This window comes from Austrofundulus limnaeus, unplaced genomic scaffold, assembly GCF_001266775.1.
Source record: "Austrofundulus limnaeus strain Quisiro unplaced genomic scaffold, Austrofundulus_limnaeus-1.0 Scaffold41, whole genome shotgun sequence".
Lineage (NCBI taxonomy): Eukaryota > Metazoa > Chordata > Actinopteri > Cyprinodontiformes > Rivulidae > Austrofundulus > Austrofundulus limnaeus.
In genome coordinates this window covers 612474-632416 of record NW_013952443.1, presented here as the reverse complement: position 1 = coordinate 632416, position 19943 = coordinate 612474, and the positions used below count along the sequence as shown (strand labels likewise).

The 19943-nt window shown below is 39.4% G+C and overlaps 1 protein-coding gene across 1 annotated transcript in view; it reads right to left on the bottom strand.

Annotated features, from left to right (window-relative positions):
• LOC106516761 (protein kinase C and casein kinase substrate in neurons protein 1) overlaps positions 1 to 19943 on the bottom strand; it is a 29953-nt gene continuing 10010 nt past the window's right edge. Inside the window, exons 3-10 of the mRNA XM_014007267.1 lie at positions 16109 to 16265; positions 15785 to 16020; positions 13929 to 14084; positions 13661 to 13836; positions 10780 to 10900; positions 10573 to 10679; positions 10245 to 10444; positions 1 to 960 (exon numbers count right to left, since the gene is read on the bottom strand). Of these exons, the coding sequence (XP_013862721.1) occupies positions 851 to 960; positions 10245 to 10444; positions 10573 to 10679; positions 10780 to 10900; positions 13661 to 13836; positions 13929 to 14084; positions 15785 to 16020; positions 16109 to 16265 (1263 nt within the window). The 3' untranslated portion in view covers positions 1 to 850. The remainder of the gene's footprint in view (positions 961 to 10244; positions 10445 to 10572; positions 10680 to 10779; positions 10901 to 13660; positions 13837 to 13928; positions 14085 to 15784; positions 16021 to 16108; positions 16266 to 19943) is intronic.

Genomic DNA, 19943 nt, shown 5'->3' with positions numbered 1-19943 from the left:
TAAAGTTCAGTTCATCGAGAAGCTTGTTTTTCTCGTGAAATTACAAGCATGTGCATTTCCAGAAGCATGTAATGCTGCATTGTTTTGGAGTTCAAGTGTTGCATCAAGTTGTAGCCTAAACCAGGCTGCAGGATACTGGGAATGCAAAGTCTTTTACATAGCGCATGCTGCTATGTAAGTCCAGAAACAGTTCAAAACACATAACACACACACACACTGGAAAAGAGGCTGGACCAAACTGCAAAGAAAAAAACAAAAACAAAAACAAAAAAACCAAAACAAAAAATAAATAAATAAAAACGCGGATACTGTTTGTGGTACTTTTAACGATACACAGCATTCCTGTTGCAAGAATGACGTACACAGCATTAACAATGCTACACAAAATGGCATCACACTGTGTATATATACAATGCAGGTTAGAGAAGCTCATCTTTGTTAAATGGGTAAAACTGATTATATTATGTTCCCTTTTTCCACAAGAGAACGCGTCGTAAAACACTGTGAGATATAATGAGCTGCACCGTATAATAAATACAGCTACAGGGAGAAGCAATGTGTTCCTGCACTGTCTGGGTGTTATAGCTGAGTGCGTGTACACTGGAATAACTGCGGCTTTTGATTGTGTTAGTCCACCCACCCTCCCCCAAATGCTGGATAGAGTATGTTATACAGTGTCTATCTTTTCTTTTATCTTTTTTAGCTTACTAAGTTTTATTTAGGAGAGACTGCTTGGCTCTTCTTTGGGGCAAGGGGATGTGTTGCTCTTAAGTCTCTGGCTATGTGCGGTACGTTTGGACGGGACGGTTCAAGCTGCCTCCAGCGGCATGTCTTTGTCCAAGGAAAGAGACTAGATCGACTCAACATAATTGGCTGGGTACAGTCCCTCCTGGCCGCTGTCTAAACGACCTCGACACCAGCCTTGCTCGTCTTCGTCCTCGATCTTGGTCAGCTCGTCACCTGTTGGGGGGGAAATATTGACATTTAATCAGCACAAGTCAGTGCGTTCATGCAAATATAAGGATTGGATGTTTTCAGGAGCCATGTTTTTACACTTAAGACTTTATGGAACACTAACTGAGGCACAGTTCTTTGTAGTCTATAAAAAAAAACTAATTTTTTGGACTTTTTAAAAACATTTCTTTAATGCATGTAAAATAATCATTACATCGGATGAGCAACCCACATAGCAGACATGAAAGGGCCCAACCTAGTCACGCTGGTTCTGCTAGCTAACTGCTGGCATGGCATGTGGTTTGTCAACTGCATATGGGACAGGTGTGGCAATGATGGCATGCCACAAATAACACGATTGTGGTTTGGTTTTTATGACCCGAATATGGCAATGCCACAACTGGCCTAGTTGTTTCTTTGCTAATCTTAACCTTAACCTACTTTTTTTGTTTTTGCTATGTAGGGAATTAAATGAACTGCCACAGTTTTTTTGAGATTTGAGTTATTTTAAGATGATAGCTTTCCACTTTAGTATTTAAATTGTCAAGCCAATGAAGCCAAGGTTGTTAGAAGAAATACTAAACAGAATAATCTTCTTTTATTCATAATTTTATCAATGTATAAAACAGAAAAAGAATGTTATTACAATGTTTCTTGCGCTTTGATGTAAATCACTGCTTGGACTTTAACTGTGAAACCACAGTAATTGATTATAGATTTTTAAGTTTAAATATTTTACTTAACTAAACTTTGCATTATAGCTAAGCTTTACATTTTATAATTATTTTTATCTGAATCATTATAATGACTGTTCTGTATGAAATAATTCATTTTTAAGTTTTCAGTAAATCATTCTTTTGTTCTTTAAATTGCTCTCAGCAGAAGAGCAGGTCAGAACAGACTGTACAACATGTGCAGATGTCAACATTTTTGTTTAAGACAAACAACACCTGTCAGTGCTCAATAACACTTTCTCTCTTTTAAAACTAACATCTCTAACTAACACAGTCAGTCAGTCTGTGAAGTTGAGCTGAAAAGCGAAGGCTCTGATACTTCACGAGGAGAACCAGCCTGGACAGACCAACACTCGGTCTCGTCCATGTTTAGCTTACCAAAGTTCCTCACAGAGAAACTTTTGTTTTGAAACTTCCAAGTGGAAGTTTTCTATTTTTGAGACGGACACTGAAGTTCCTCGTCTCTGATCTTCGATTAGCAGCAGCCCAGAGAAGACGCTGAAGGAGTAACATAAACACGCCTGGAAAGTGTCCGAGTGGATGAGATTCCGAGAAGTTCTTCACCAAATTGGACGATCTTTCCTCCGACTTGAGCCACGGTGATGAAAGAATCCCTGGTCAAGGTAATGGCTATCGTTACTGCGTGTACCTGAGGTTTGGCTGGATTTGTTGAGAGACGTCTGCATTTCTGGTTAAAATCCACGTTCATTAGAGGGGGCGCTTTACAGAGCTCCGTGTCACTGCCTTCATTTAACATTTATTTACTACACCAAAGATATTAATTTTGTCACCGAGGGAGTAGCTGGCATCCGTCTCTTCAGGTTACTTCAGTTTTGGCATCTCACATTATGCCTAGGAAAGACGAAGCCCAGAAGTCGACCGCTCACGCGGGCTCCGCTGTTAGCAACGAGGCTATCTTAGCCGCCGTCAATAGCCACATAGATGATCTTTCTAAAGTCTACACACTCGTGGATACTCTCAAGAAATCACTGGAAGGACGTCTGGACTCCATTGAAGCTTGTTTAACAACCCTGCAGACAGAGCACAGTGAGGTCCGGTGTTCTGTCAGATCAGCACACATGTCAGAGTAGCATACATACCGCTGATCGCAAAAGGTCCGCAACTTGCAGAGGAGCCATCAGATCAGATACCGTCCTGACAGAACAGTGTTCCCTGCGTTTTCCTGCCAAGCTGCAAGTGTCTTTAAATGACACTGTGAAAATCTTCACTTCACCGACTGATGCAGAGCGGTTTGCCAATTCATTGACTCATATTAAGTGACTTTGTTAATCATTCTATGCTAAAGTTAGTCTGCAAGTTCGATTAAGCTTTGGTGCACATTTACATTTATACAGTTTCTGGAGGTAAACATGGCCTGTTGGGTTTAGATTACCTTCTTGGGGTTTCTTTTTTCCTTTTTTTTTGCTCTGTTACCCGGCAGCCTCCACTCTAGATTGTGGGCTATGCCGCTTAGTTCATGTTGCGGCAAGGGTGAGTTTATGGGTTTCTGTTTCTGCTTTGTTGCTGTTAAATTTCCTGTGTTTTGTTTTGTTTTGTTTATCCTGTCAGCTGCTTTTTTTAAGTTGTGATAAATGCAGGATAATAGTACTTTTAAGTCGGACATGAGTCCTATTAATTTTGTTTCCTGGAACTGTAGAGGCCTTGGTAAGGCACTTAAAAGAGCAAAGGTGTTTTCACATTTAAAATCACTTTCATCTGATATTGTCTTTCTGCAGGAGACTCATATTCACCCAACTGAGCAGAGACGGTTGAGAACTTCATGGGTTTCTCAGGTTTACCAGGCTAATTTTTCTTCCAAAGCTAGAGGGGTTGCAATCCTTATCCGCAAGTCAATTCCATTTATTTTTAACTCCATGTCTGCAGATCCGGGGGGAAGATATGTACTTGTCACTGGCGAAATTAATTCCATCCCTGTTGCCCTTTTGAACATTTATGCCCCAAATTGTGACTTTCCCGACTTTTTCTGCAAGATATTTGACATTATTGCACAATTTAATAATAGGGACATGATTATAGGAGGCGACTTCAACTGTTATCTCGATCCGGTGTTGGATAGGTCCTCCAATAAGGTCGCTTCTTCTTTGAAATCAGTGTCTGTTATAAATAATCTCATTAAGTCACTAAACTTAGTGGATATCTGGAGGCTTCAGCATCCTTCTGATCGTAAATACTCCTTTTTTTCCCTCCCATGGTAGTTTTACCAGAATTGACCACTTTTTAATTGATTCTAAATTAATCTCACGCACAGTCAGTTCACTTTATCACGGGATCTTAATTTCAGATCACGCCCCTCTGTTACTTCAGATCCACTTTAATCTTCABGCTCCATCATTTAACTGGAAATTTATCCCCCCCCTCAATTCTGATCAAGCATTTAAGGACTTCATTTCAGCTAAAATCTCAGATTTCCTTCTTTTTAATGACAAAGGTGACGTGTCTGATTCAGTTTTGTGGGAGTCATTTAAAGTGGTTCTGAGAGGCAACATTATTTCTTATCAGTCTTCRATCAAAAGGGCCAGATCACAGCGTTTTGCAGATATTCAGGCTGAATTGGCTGTTTTGGAGGACAGGTACCAGAATTCAAATGATGAAAATATATTTAATGCCATTCTGAAGCTAAAATCTGAATACAATCACATGCTTGGGGAACAAGTCGGTGCTTCCATTCGCAGACATAAACAAAAGCATTTTGAACTGGCGGACAAGCCTGATRGATTACTTTCCAGACAAATAAAAGGCACACTGGCAGATAGAGCTATTCATAAAGTTTCCTCTCCTTCTGGCCAACTGTTAACTGATCCTAAACTCATTAATGATGCCTTTTTCAATTATAGTGATTTATACACCTCCAAGAGTAGTGCTACCAGTGCGGATATTAAAGTCTTTCTAAACAATTTAAATGTACTGTACCTGTCCTGGATGAATCCGCCAGGGCACACCTTGACTCTAGCTTTACTATTGAAGAAATTAAATCTGCGATACGTTCTTTATCTTCTGGTAGGGCTTGTGGTCCKGATGGGTTTGGAATAGATTTCTATAAATGCTATTTGGATCTGGTTGCCCCTCTTCTTCTGCGTATGGTGAACTCCTCTGTGGTGGAGGGAGTGTTTGATGCTCATATCTGTCTTCTCCTGAAGAAGGGCAGGGATGGTTCTAATGTTGCATCATGCTGCCCTTTAAGCTTACTAAATGGTGACCAAAAAATAGTAGCCAAAGTATTAGCTACTCATTTAAATAAACGCATAGCTCATCTGATCCATCCTGACCAGACTGGCTTTATCCCCAACAGGTATTCTTTTTCAAACACTCGTCGACTCTTAAGTGTTATGTACCAGTCCAACCTTCCTGCCTCTGCAGTTATTTCATTAGATGCTCAGCAGGCATTCGACCAAATTGAATGGACTATTTTTTCTTGGTTCTCTGAAAATTTGGCTTTAGCGATAAATTTATGACTTTACTAAAAATGCTTTACGCTCAGCCCAAATCTTCAGTTTTGACTAATCACGACAGGTCTGCTTCGTTTTTATTACATCGCAGAACCAGACAGGGGTGCTGTCTTTCTCCGTTGCTATTTGCACTGGCCATGGAACCCCTTGCTATTTCCATCAGGACCCATCCATTGATCACTGGCATTTCAGACTATGCTACAGATAGTCCCATTGGCCTGTATGCGGACGATGTTATCCTGACCCTTTCAGAYGTTACAGTCTCTCTTTCCCCACTTCTTACTCTTATAAATAAATTTGGAAAGCTTTCCGGTTTTGCTATTAATTGGGATAAAAGTCTTTTTATGCCTCTTTCAGATGGCCTGGATGCTGCTTTTCTTAGCAATCTGCCATTCAAAGTTTCCACTAGTCRTTTTGAGTATCTGGGGATAAATATCACAAGGGACCCTAAACTCCTTTTTAAACATAACTTTCTGGATTTAATCAACAAAATTAAAACCATGGCCGACATGTGGAGGCACCTTCCTCTTTCATCGAATGGTCGCGTCAAAGTTGTCAAGATGGTGGTCCTCCCAAAATTTACCTATCTTTTTCAAAATATACCCATTTATCTCACTGCTTCCTTTTATAAGATGATAGATTCTATTATAATCCYTTTTGTCTGGGCCGGTAAGCACCCTCGAATATCAAAGTCTCACCTACAGAAACCTGCTACAGAGTGGGGTCTAGGCCTTCCTGTTTTTCGATACTATTACTGGGCGTGTAATGCCAGATCCTGGGTTTTTTGGACTCAGCTCTGTTCGAGGGGTGAGGTGGTTGACTCGCTACTACCCAAATGGCCGTTGAATGAAAACCTTGCGTTATTAGAGCTTACTTCTTCTTCCTCTGCTGCGGTATTGTTTTCCAATCCTTCTTTGTCCTTTCAGTTGCTGAAGGATAATTTTATACTAAAAAATTCACTCAGGATTCTAAAGCAGTTAAAGACTGTCCTGAATCTCCCTGGCTTGTCCATCTATGCCCCGATTTGTCAGAATTCAGCATTTAAGCCAGGCAATATGGATGTAGTTTTTAAGCACTGGTAAAATAAGGGGATAGTGCTGTTAAGGATTTACACATTAATAATCACTTTGCTTCTTTCATGCAACTACAATCAAAATTCGGTCTTCCTTCTAGCCATTTTTTCAGGTATTTGCAAGCTCGGAACTTTGTAAAACAGCACCTCCCCCACTATGAAACCTTACCAGCACAGCATAGTTTCTATGAGCTTATAAAAAAGCCCCCTACCTCAAAAAACCTAATTTCTCAGTTTGTTAATCTTTTCAGTTCACCCCCATCTACTAGACATATAAAGGAGGCCTGGGCTTCTGATCTGACTGGTGAGATTGCGGATGAGCAATGGGATTTGTCCCTTTCGAGAATCAAAACCTGTTCCATTAACTCTAGACTGCAACTTATTCAATTCAAAGTTATCCATCGGCTGCACTTCTCTAAAACTAAACTCAATAGGTTATTCCCCTTCGTCTCACCAAAATGCGACAAATGTAAATTAGATGATGGGACTCTGGGTCATATGTTTTGCTCTTGTCCTAAACTAATGGACTTCTGGTGCAGGATTTTTGAMTTTTATAGCAACGCTTATGGCAAGCCCCTATGTCCGGATTGGCATTTGATAATTTTGGGTTGCTCTAAATCCTCTCTTGCTCTTCCCATGTCCCTGCAACAGTCTCTAATGTTTGGTTTAGTGGTAGCAAAACGCGTTATTCTTCGGGAATGGAAATCCTCTACCCCGCCTTGTTTTAAGAAATGGCTTAATGATATGGTGTCCTGTATCTATCTTGAGGAAATTCGATACTCTTTGTCTGACGATCATCAGAAGATCCTGGATGTGTGGGGTCCTTTCAATAGATACATACAAAATAATAGGCTAAAATAACTGTCGTTTTCATCTGAACTGTATTTTCTTTTTATTTTATTCATTTACCGTTTTGTTATTTTTTCTGTGATAACTTGTTTTTTCATCTTGTTATTCCATATTCTATGGTGAGCTGTTTGATTCAATGTCTTCAGTAATGACTGTTGCTCGCTTGGACTCTGTCTCATGCTTGATAACACTCTATGGTCTGATATGTACTTATTTTATCCTCTTATCATAAACTTTGTTAGCTGACAGTGTTTCGATTGTTCTGTCTTGTGGATTTTTGTTTTTGATGTTTTTGTTTGTTTTTTGTTTTTTTTTCCCTTGATGTTTCATCTTCTATATTGGCTGTTTTTATTCTTGAAAATCATAAATAAATATTTAAAAAATCCACGTTCATTAAAGGTTAAAGTTAAACTAACTAACCACTCTTCCTCCTCCTTTATTTCCTCTTAAACCTATGCCCTGCCTAACACTTAAAAGTGCAACAAACAAATGGTTTATTAACATCTAAACCTCAAAGTTTGTTGTTAAACTTTTTATGGGAAATTAATCTCACAATAAGCTGCACATTAGTGATTTATTTGATTCTGCAAATAAATAAATGATCTGATCTTGTTTATTTTAGAGCAACTTAAACTCACTGAGTACGCTCATATTATTGTGTGTTTTGTCCATTCATTTTTGTAAGAAGATATTATCGAAAATAAAGTGATCCTTGCTAAAATAATTCCTTATAACCTCATTATAAGAAGTGTGGGGGTGAACCCTACATTCATAACCTTTTCCACAGACGCCCCTCCCCGCTGAATTATTGCTTTATTAGACTTCAGAATCCCACTGATAAGTGTTGTTTATTTTCCCAGGAATAACTTGTTCTGATAAATTCAGGCTTTCCTTCCTTTAATTGTTCTTCTAGTACTAAAAATAAAATCCAAAGTTCAAAGCAGAAGCAGCAGCGTGATAAGCTTATAAATTTAGTCTCCTGGAGGTTGCTATGACCTCGATTTCACAGAGAAGAAACTAAAAACTCTCAACTCAATAAATAAAATGAACATTTTCATAACAAATACAGCCAGAGCCAGTAAGAGAGCTCAGTGGAGGAGGAGGCTCAGACTGGCAATTTAACAGTTTTGGCAAATGCCAGATGGGGCTGCGGCACACAGTGGACTGACAGGGCAACGGAAATGTGGACAAGAAAAAAATGTGACGAAGAATTTGATTTCCACTTGATGGAACAACCATCAGTTTTACAGATTATATTACCCTGTATTAAGGATTTATAACGTAGCATAGATGTAGGGAGTGTACCTTCATGTCCAAAAATATAATGATGATAATTTTTTAATTTATGTTCTCCTCAAAATAAACATTGTCCTCTTCACTGAGTTTGATCTGGAATTGGAAAATTATGGAACTACTCTTATGGAAATTTTACTGTCTAAAACTTGCATTTATAAACCCATATTTAAAAAATGAACCAGTATTTCACACCTTAACTGGTGTAAAAAAAGTATAATATTGCCTTTTTAAAATGGTCAAGACGTCCCTTCTTTGCACAAAACTGGTGTTAACTTATCTCTTCAAAAAAATGTAAACATTCAAGAGTGTGACAAACGGAGACTTAAACTTCAGATTTTAGATAAAGTTTTTAAACTTAAACATAGGAGGGTGGATCTACTGCAGCCTCCAGTAACAAAGGTGAAGAGGAAACCGAGGCCTTCCTGCAGAGTAGAAATGTGATCTGTGGCATCTGTATGGAAGATGTCTACGAAAAGAACGAGAGCGAGCAAATGTTTGGGCTTTTGCCAAACTGCAACCATCCCTTCTGCTTAAAATGCATCTCAACCTGGAGGAAGACTAGAGATCTCGGTTCTGATGTTGTAAGGTGGGTTTCAGCTATGGTTGAAGGTCCAGGCACAAACCTTAAAGGAGTTGACCTTTCACCCCGGTTTGCTGTTAAATGTTTAGGAATTGCCCGCTGTGCAGAGTGAGATCTGCTTTCTATGTGCCAAGCAAAGTCTGGATCGAAGGAGCGGCAAAGAACAGTGCAGTGGATGCATTCAAGAAAAAAGCCAGGCAAGTCACCGATGGTTCTGTTGATTTACTGTGCAGCAGGTCTAACTGCAGATGTTTGCTTTGGTCAGTGTTGGTAAAAACGGTGATCCAACATAGAGGCAGTTTTGAAATTACTGAAGTTTCCTTTTCTATCTCAAAACACATGATTTGTGTTGCATTTGAAAGATGTACACACGTGTAAGGAGTTTCTAACTGGTGTCACATTTGTGTGTTTCAGGAAGAGATGCAGTGTCTATGACCGAACTGGACACTGTCGCTTCAGATCAGAGTGCCTCTATCACCATGTCAGACATTAAAGTCATGTTGCCTTTTCAGTAAGGGTGCAGTCATTTTTGAAAGTTAAAATAATTTACTTCTAAAACACACATGTAGCATTTTCCTCCTTCAGTTAATAACTTCTGATGGATATAACTTGCTTCTATGACTGTTTAGAGGAAGAAATCAAATCTACTCATTTCAGACTTCTTTTAAGGATCTTGCATGTCCCTTTTGCCTCGGTTAGGGTTAAAATGGACGACCTTTCCTCCAACTTGAGCCATGGTGATGAAAGAATCCCTGGTGAAGTTAATGGCTATCGTTACTGCGTGTACCTGAGGTTCGGCTGGATTTGTTGAGAGACGTCTGCATTTCTGGTTAAAATCCACGTTCATTAAAGGTTAAAGTTTTAAGAATTTCGAGTTTAAACTTGTTTAAAAAAAGTGGTCAGATATGTCAAAGATGACTGCTTAAATCAACAATAGATGCTTAGTGGTCAGAGGAAATAAAGGATGAAGACGTACAGCTGTTTGTTCAGTTATTCTGTCTGTAGATTGTTTTTTAATCATTCTTTGTGCCAGTGACCTTTAATGCTCTTTTTGGTCCATTCCACAAACAGCTTGAGTTAATTGGTGCACGAGCCTGTAATTTGTTTTCTATGTAGCTGTTATTGACTAATCACTGGCATTTGCTATGAAGGAAGGAAGCTTTTAAACATAAATCAAGGCGCAGTTGTTGCTTTTTGAGCACCTGCGCCGTTATGCTGCAGCTCATCATTCTCTCCTCACGCTCCACACTGCAGCTATAATCCCATTCTGCCCGGTGTCCGCAGATAATTACCTGCTTTGAAGGTGAGCTCGTCCTGTTCCTGGCCATCGTAGTCATAGAGGGCACGCACACGGACCCCCCCTCTCCCGGTGCTGGAGTCGTCTTCGAACGAGTTCCTGTTCCCCCCGTTCTCGTTGCTCGAGTACGCTGTGGGCTGCTCGTCATCGGACCACTCAGCTGAATACGCTTGGTTCTTATCGTAGCTGCTCACACTAGAGGGGGGAAGGAAAACACGGATGCTGAACCTCTCTAATATGTACATAAAAACAAAATAGTAATTTCTTGAAATATCTTAAGATACTAACTGAAACATTCATTATAGTGAAGAACAAGAATTGACCTGCTTCGGTCACCAGGTGGAGCCACGTGGTCGGTGCTTGGAGTGGGCGGGGCTCCATCTGGTTTCTTCTTCTTTGGAGGAGCGGCTGCCTGGTCTGGGTTGTACTCCTAGTGGGAACAGTGTGACCGAAGCCGTTAAAGCGAATTAGATTCGACCAGGAAGTCTGCTTTGAGTGTGTGTTTTGTTCAGAAGGGGTTGAAGTTGCACCTCGAATACAGGCCAGTTCATGGGCATGCCCGGGCCGTGGTTGTTGCTGAACCACTTCAGGTCCTCTTGTGTGTTTGCCGACAGAATCATGCGCTCCAGTTCTCTGTATATTGTGGAATAGCTGAGGAGAGGAAAATAGGACACATGAAAGGGACAGTGGGGACATGAAGTTGCTGCCAGTTTGGCACCAGAATCTCACTAAGAGAAATCCAGAGCTGGGACTGCGTTCCCCTGAGGTTCCTGCACAAGCTAAAGCCTTTCAACACCTACAGGGAAAGCCTGGACATTTGTGAAGTGATATTCTGTCAAATAGTAATCAATGTTTAGTACTTTATCAGTCACTCAATACCATTTATGAAAAAAATGGCAGAGGTTTTTATTCAGGCTAGGCTAACGACTAGCCAAACTTGGGCCCCTTTTATATTGTTTTTCATGCTTAAAAAAACATCTTTCTCAAAAATGGCACAGAGCTCTGATAAAATGCTGCATTAGGTCATTTTAAATTGCTATTCTTTTTGTATGACACCATTTGTTCAGTTTGTTGCTGCTTTCTCAACTAAGAAATGTTCATCTTGGGGTGCTGAACATCACACCGATGTTAGGTTCAGAAAACAGCAGCAAATTAAAGAAACTGTTTCGTGCAAAAATGCAAAAGAGTTTTCTACTATAGCTAATATAGTGTTTTTTGTGTGACACTTTTGAGAGATTGATGATTTATAGGCTTAAAAAACCTATATTACAACAGGCAACTGTTTGGTTAGCCATTAGCCTAGCCTGGACGAAGACTTTTGCCTTTTTCTCCTCATGATGTCACAACTAACGAGGTACAAACTATTGATAACAATTTGACAGAATATCACTTTAAAAACTTAGATTTTAGGTATGTTCTCTGGTATCTATGTGCTCAAGTACAATGCCTGCACTATAATTCAATATGTTTTAAAATATATTTGTGGGTGCCAAGCATCTTTCAGGACTTTCATAATTAACCACAGGAAAACACTGGTAGTAGAGGACACAGGTATACACCCTAATTTTTTTAAAGATGAGACTGATTATGTTGCCAAATTTTACCTAAAAGGAATATGTAACAAAATATAAATTCATGTTTATCCACTGAATGTCGACTAATTTTAGGTGAAACATGCTGCGGTTATTTATAAGCAACATATTGTTGTAATTTTAGCCTATATGCGATAGTAAAATAAAAAGTGTGAAAATAAAAAAAAAATATATATATATATAATAATTTTTAGGTTAATCAAATCATTTAATGCAGTTATCTAAAAAAATATAGGTGTTGACAAATTTGTTTAAAGAAGGTGAAAACTTGCTCCTCCTTTTTGTTTATTCCATGTGGCTTTAAGCAACCTGTAATATGAGAAACACTCTGAGCAAAATTCATTTTGGCAGAAATCCCATCAGTTGAATGCTCAGTTAATTAGTGTTGGGAGCCTGACCACTAATGAAAAATCCACAGCTGGTTGATACTCGTGTTCAGATTCATCAGTATGAAGCAAATTGTGCTGATTGTGACAGAAGGCAAATTAAACTAATTAATTTTAAACCACGTTTGTCGTGTATTTTATTTAAATTTTTATGTTGAAGCGTGCAGTCCTTCTCAATGAAATAACAGTCCATTATTTATGTACATACCGTTTTCAGATTCTGTTTAATGAAAATGTTGTGATTTAGAAAATCGGATAAGAGCATGAAAGACTATGAAGACCACACAGGACAGCTTGGTGGTCAACACTGATGCCTCTCAGCAAAAAAGTCTTGGGTTTAATTCCCAGTTTGAATCTGGGGTCTTTCTGTGTGGGAGTTTGCATGTTCTTCTTGTTTGTGTGGGTTTTCTCCCTCAGTCTAAAAACATGCATGTTAGCCTGCCTTCAGGGCCAGACTTTCATTGGAAAAGAGATTTGTGACCTTAGTGGGATTAGTCTGTTTAAATAAAGATTAACAATAAAAAAACTGCAAAGGTGAAATTTATGGATGAGTAAAATAAAGCAAAGCTGTTCATAAAATCACAACAATTTGGTTAAAACTATCATTCAGACCTTCGGATGTGGGCTTCTGTGAAAAGATTATCAATAGTTAATATCTTACCTGTCATAAATAGCTCTTTGAATGGCCTCATTTGATAAAAAGTCTAATTCTAACCAGACTGATGAACTACAGGCTAATTTGAATAGGAACAGGATCAAACATGAGAATAATTCTGCTAAAACTATGGCTTTCTGCTGCTAACAGTAATTATGCTTGAAGATAATTATATAATCTTATGTACTGTTTAATGATAAATTTATTGCAATGTAAAACTTTTATAATGTTTGAATGAAGTTATGTTTTTTTGTTGGAATGGAGTTGTATTAATCCACTGCTAAAGCTAGCTGTTAGCTCACCCTAATCAGATTTAAACTATTTCTCCAAATTGACGTTCAAAACACTATACAACAGGTAAAATAATTGGTCATAACCCTGCCGCAGAACCCCCATTTGGCCACCTATTTACTGATTTTTAAATGTGTTAACTTTGTGCATTCTGTCACAGCTAACAGCTAGCCACCTTGTCCTCATCATACAGCAGCTATAAGTGTTCTGTGTAATTTTGGCTCTTTTCCGGTAAGACTGCAAAAGCCATTTTGTCCGCAATACTTGATTAAATGGTAGGGTTGCTACAGAACCTGCAGCAACAGAGGAGTTAAAAACCCAAACTTCAGCCACTGGCTGTAGTCCAAGACAGTCCAGCTAAGATTCACAGAGGCAGCTGAGTTACACTGAGAACTACCATAACTATTCTGACAGGCTGCTGAGGATGAAGAAAAAAAAGGCAGTGGGTAGACGCTGTAAAAACTTGTTCCTTCCGGGCCTGGCTAACCTTTGGTTCTCAGTGAGGTTAAGATGGCGTTTGATGTCCAGCAAGGCTTCCTTGAGGAAGGTCAGTCTCTTGACTTCATGCTGCTGGCACTGGTCAAACACCTGCTCCATGCTCTCCATGTACTGTGGAGTGCACTTGTTTAGCTCATCCAAAGACTTCTCGTACTTCTCTTTAGCCTGAGGAAGAGAAGAGGGAAATACATAAAGGAACTTGTTTCTGTTTTATCTTTGGTTTATTTAACTTCTTAAACTATCAGTAAAGTGTTTACCTTCTGCACATCCTGTTTGCATTTGTCCACTTTCTCATGAAGTTTCTTCTGTTGATCTGGAGTGACAGAAGCCTCCGTTTTGCCATTGGCCTCTCTGGCTGCAGCTAGCTTCTCCTCCTTGCAGGCCATATGGTATGTTTTCTTAGCCGCCTCCATCTGCAACGTCCAAAAACAGGCTTTGTCACAGCAGTACAATCTGCTGCTATCTCCTCAGTTCGAAATGGTTGCCACCGCTTGTGAGCCTTAGCAAATGCATTAACCACTGTAACTTCATCAATTTTACAAATACTGAGCTGAACTACGCTGTGGTAGTCACCAAGAGCTGTCCCCAACACATACTCTAAGCCACATGTGTCAAACTCAAGGCCCACAGGCCCGATGTGGCCTGCCATGGCGTTTTATGTTACCTGCGAGAGCTTAAAAGATGTAATAATGTCTTCAAATAAGCTGCTTTAAAGGCAGCATTGACCATAAACTACCTCTCCCAGAATGCATGTCAATTATTTCACCCCTGCAAAATGACATCATCCCACCACTAGGTAGCCGGTGTATTTCACTGTGTAAAACTTCCATTTCACTTCATTTTTGCTGGCTACTTGTGGTGCGGCCCAGTTGCACCGGGAAATGGAAAATTCCTTCTTACAAGTTGGAAATTTAAACTGGAACTCCCCTCCGGTGGGAATTCCGAGTTGGAAAGTAGGAGAGTTTAGAATCATAGATGGAAGCTACTCACCACACTTCAGAAGTGATTAAAATTCTCTTACTTTAACTTGTAATCATTTTTCTGTATTATTTATTTCATATTTAGTCAGTTGTACATGTAGTACTTTTCATTGTTTATAAGAGGACATGTTAAAACTCTGTTTGTATGCAGGAAAAACCAGGTAGAAGCTCAGTTATTGTTTGCTGGCGGTGCTCAGTCGTACGTGGCCCTCGATGAAAATAAGTTTGAAACTTAGTTTAACAAAATCTTTGTTAAAAGTGGAAAAAATGCAAGGTGGGGCGTGGTATGGACACCTTCAGTGGATTCTACTTTAATTGTTTTTAGATGTTCGACTCAATAGCTGTTAAACTGCAAGGTCAAGTTATTGAACCAGACTGAAGCTCTGCTTTTTTAGTACTTCTCTTTTGAGTAAGCTACACTTGATGATGACTTTATGCTGTGTTGTCAAGGAGAGATCAGAGGGTTTGACAACCACCCACCACCATCAATTAAGACTTGGACACACTCAAAACATTTTAAAACAGCAGGCTTTAGGGTAGAATTTCTATACTGCATATTACCTGGTTTGGTTGTGACTACTGTTACATGAACTTCACCCAGCTGTCATTTGTAATAAAACTTCTCATTCCAAGTTTCTTTCTAAACACATTTGTATCAGCTGCAAGCCAAACAAGCGTTAAGTCAGAAATGTGTAGTTTATTTCTCAACTGTCAGGACTCTTCGTGAAGAAGTAGTTGTTAAAATGTGTGTCTGTTATGACACACTCCTATTTTAAAAATAGTACAAATGCTTTTCAATACACACAAGTGGTTGTAAACCAAAACTCCCATTTTATTAAAATTTTGGTGCCTCCATAAACCTAAAAACAGTTATTTTCTAGTTTGTCATGCATGTCGTTGCTGAAGTTTGGAACGTCAAAAAGTTTTGATCTCTTATGGTTCGTTTCTGCTCCAGAATATTTTAGATTGCAGACATAAAGTTAGGATAGAACATAATAAAAACAGTGTGCTTGTCATGATTGTCTTTGTATAATTTGCACACTAACTTCACTAGCTGGTTCTATGTTCCTGATAAGAAGTTGAGGTTGTTTTTGGAGGAGTGCTAAACCACTAAACTTCTCTGTATGTCTCACCTCCTTCAGCTTTTTGGCCCAGGGTTTCTGTGCCTTCTTAAAGCCTTCCTCTGCTTCTTTGGCCTCTTTGAAGCCTCCGATCATTTGCTTGTGATATGCCTCCTTCTGCCAGTTCTTGACTTTCTCCACGTCTTCATTCAGCAGGTTGTTCTTCACGTCCTGATGCAGCTCGCTCACTTTCTCCGCCTCGGTCATCACCCCCAGCCAGGCCTTCTCCACAGAGCCGTACTGCGGACCTGAGAGGCATGCACAGCAGAATGATTCAGACCAGAAAACTTTTTGTTTAGTTTAATTTGGAAAACCACCTGCAAAACTAAACTCCACCTTTCTCAATAAGTTGTCTCCACCTCTTGGACCAGGCAGTTAGCTGATCACCGTAGGCTTTTTCTATCTTGGCACGCTCCTGCAGGCAGCCCATAAGGTCGTTGCAGAGCCGGTGGCCATCGTCAAATCTCTTTACGGCACGTTTATAGTTTCCCACCTGAGACAGATGCAAAGACATGAAACTAGAAACACCTCTTGCTCTTTCATTACAGGATGAAGATGTTGTCTCAGATTGGTTGTGGGTTTGAAGTGGGTTACATGCTGCAGACTGACTGAGCTGGGTAGGCCTCATGTGACACAAAAACATTTTTTCTCTAAGAAATAAAAGTGGCTGTTCCAACATCAAAATATCTGGAAATTAAAAAGTTATCTTTCAGAACCAAGCAAATTGATCCTCCTGGTTTATTTATGTTTGAAGCATTGGTGAAAATCAATAAACTTCAAATAACATCTATGTTTGTGAACAAATAAAAACAACTAAAATGTGAAAAGTGAGGCAAAAAATTGAAGGGAGTTTTATTCCCAAATTTCTTAGGGAATAAAACACAAGTTTTTTCTTAGACTTACCCTAATAATCCATGCCTGACCCTTGCAGATAGTGTTTTGTTTATGTCTTTGTGTTTGTGTTCGTCTGTTAGCAAAATATCCCATGAACCACAGGACAGATACTAGATTTTCCTCTACAATGGATCAACTTGTGGCGTCACCCCAATTCAAGATGGCCACCACAGCTAATCACCATTAGCCATCACAAAAATGTCTATAGTGCAGCCAGTTTTACAGCTACTTAGCTAAAATTTGGTGTGGTAATAGCAGAGCATTATCCACAACATATACTCTGAGTACTAACAGAACCTGCAACATCATGTAGTATTGCATGAGATTATGCAGAATACAACTGACAAGGTGGGACCAAAATGGGCATAAAGGCATCTCAAAGTAATCTGAGTTTAGTTCTCTGACATAAAAAGGAGGGTGATATGCATTCCTTCAACGAATTACTTTAATTACTCAATGACCATTTAGATACTGCATGCTTGCTCAATACTGGACCATTGTTCTTTGATGAGCCACAGCAGTATCAGCCTCAAAGGAATTCAGTCATAGCACATACTGTTTTCCTACTATTTAAACAAATCTGCACATTTAAATTTTGGTTTGTTTTTCTACAAGTACCTTTTTTTAATGTAAACACCAGAAGCAATTAAATGTTACTGTTTGCTCCGAGACCTGAAACGATACGAGCAGTCTCAAGGTCTGAGCTGAGTGCTTGTTCTTTTTGAAGAAAACGCGATCTAATGTGCCGTATGGAATAAAAAATAAAGCATTTTTAGGTTTTCTCATAAACCGACAATAAATGATAAATCAGATTTATCCACTTGTGGATCAAATGCTGTTTGTCCGAGACAATTTTGATCTCTTCACATCTTACCACCTTAAGTAAAACCACCTTAAAAAAAAAAAAAGAAAAACAACAGTAGCAGGCTGAGTGTCTCCGCCTCTTCAGTGCCTGCAGGGGGCGTGAGCTCATGGTGCATGATGGAGGGAGGATAAAGGAAGGGGGGTTACTCGTGCCTGTGCATGTGTAGTTATGCAATAACATGGGCTTGTGTTTTGCATGTGTGTGTGTGTGTGTGTGTGTGTGTGTGTGTGTGTGTGTGTGTGTGTGTGTGTGTGTGTGTGTGTGTGTGTGTGTGTGTGTGTGTGTGTGTGTGTGTGTGTGTGTGTGTGCAGGCTGTGGATGCTTTAATCCTCCTGAGTGGTGTAATGCAGCTAGACAGATTCTCAGGAATGGATGACGAGGTAGAGACAGAAATACCACGGACCCTCTCGTTCTCCCTCACAGAGTGTGTTGTTGTTGTTGTTGTGTGTGTGTGTGTGTGTGTAAGGCTGTAAAGGATGTACTGCATGTACAGCATCATCCAGACTCAGGCTGACATGTTTGCTGGCTGCAGAGCTGCGCTGTGATTGGTCCACACCCAGGCGTACATGTTAGAGTTGGACGTGATGAAAGCTGCAGGGAGGCAGTGAGACAGGTGTTTAACCGTATGACTTCAGTCCTACGTGACACGCCGCCAAGTCACACCAACAACAACAACACACAGGTGGACTGCTTTTACATGAATCACACACCTGAGCTCCAGCGTCTGTGGACTGGAACTCTAAGCGTGGTCGTGTTCCCCGTCCCTGGAGGATAATCTGTTTTCTCTGACACACATGAGTTACGATCGGACCTGTGTTGTTCGATTCTGGGTGCAGGTGCGGGTGGTGAAAGGCTGCCTCAGAGTGGCTGATGATTGAAGCTCTTTGTCTGAGAGCCTCTGTGACACAAAGAGGCCTCTGTTCTCAGGGAATTCATTATGGCTAATTTGGTGGGTTTAAATCCCACACACTTTACACGCACAGCTATATTCCCCTTCAACGCTGAAACGTTTCGTTGATTTCCAAATATTTGTGGCAACCAGCGATCACTACTCGCCCGCAAAACTTGCCTGTAAATCTGCTGAAATGTATTTTTTTATTTCCATCGTGAGGGTGTTCAAAGGATTTTTTTTTTTAAATAGTACGGTTATGTAAAGCAATTTACACGCCCACAACACAAGAAACAAAAATACACACACATACAGACACACAACTGGGATTAACTGTTTTATATTTGATGTGTTAAAGCTACAAGTGGGCTGTTTGGGTTTGTTTTCAAAATTCTGCTTTTCAAAAATCTATTTTAGATCAAAACTACAATGAGCCCATGTTTAATGATAAAATTACTTCAGTTGTGACATAATTTGTTTGATCTACAAGATCTCTTATTAAATTCAAAGAAATACATATTATGTTACAAACATTTACTAATTATATATTACTAAAAGTGTATGTTTTTCATTTCACTGAGGCAGTGAAGTAGTTTCTGATATACTTAAGCTTAAATTTTATCTGAGTTTCTTGCCTTTTTACGCACTTTATTCTTCTGTGTCTCACTGATGCAAAGAAAATGATCAAAGATGAACAAACCTGTGCATTTTTGTAAAAGTAAAAGATGAAAAGGAGTGTGGTACTTCTAAGGGCTGCATTACTACATTACTGATGACATTCAGAATTAGGACATATTTAAAGCAGATCAGACGTGGCAAAATATACTTCTTCACTTTGAATTGTGAATACACTAAATAACCCTAATATACTGAGAATTGTTGTACAGAATTAACCCACAAAAAGCCTTCAAGACTGACAGTGGATGATAACTGATAAATGTGTGTGAGCTTTAAAAAAAAAAAATTAAATTAAAATGTGCTTCTACTTTAATGACTGTTATTTATTACGAACAAGCTGAAACACAAGTTTAACTAGAATAAATTAAAGCCCCATCTATACTTATTTTAAAACGTTCTTCACTTTTTTCCACACTATGTCATTAGGTAAGAATTTCTGCATTATCAACACCTACAATGAAAGAACTACATGAGACTAAAGATTCCTTCAAAACTCTCTTTAAAAAACGTTGATACCGCTGAGTTTTTCTCAGTCATCTCAGCACATGTTTAACATTGACAGAATCAGGACAAAACTATAAAAACAGCTCCAGATTTGTTGTGGTTATAGGGCAGAAAAAGTAATAGACTGTGCACAAACTAGGTCGCTAAATTTTTTTTTTGAAAATCGCTTAAATCTCCTGCCTACGTAGATCTAACATTAACAGAAAGTTTTAAAATCTCTACCCTGTAAATCAGAGATTTTTAAACTATGGGCCGAGGCCCAATTGTGGGCCGCGAGCGCCACCTTGAGGGCCTCAAAAGAACAACAGTTTTTAACTTTGGGCCGCAGAGGGCCGTGGGAC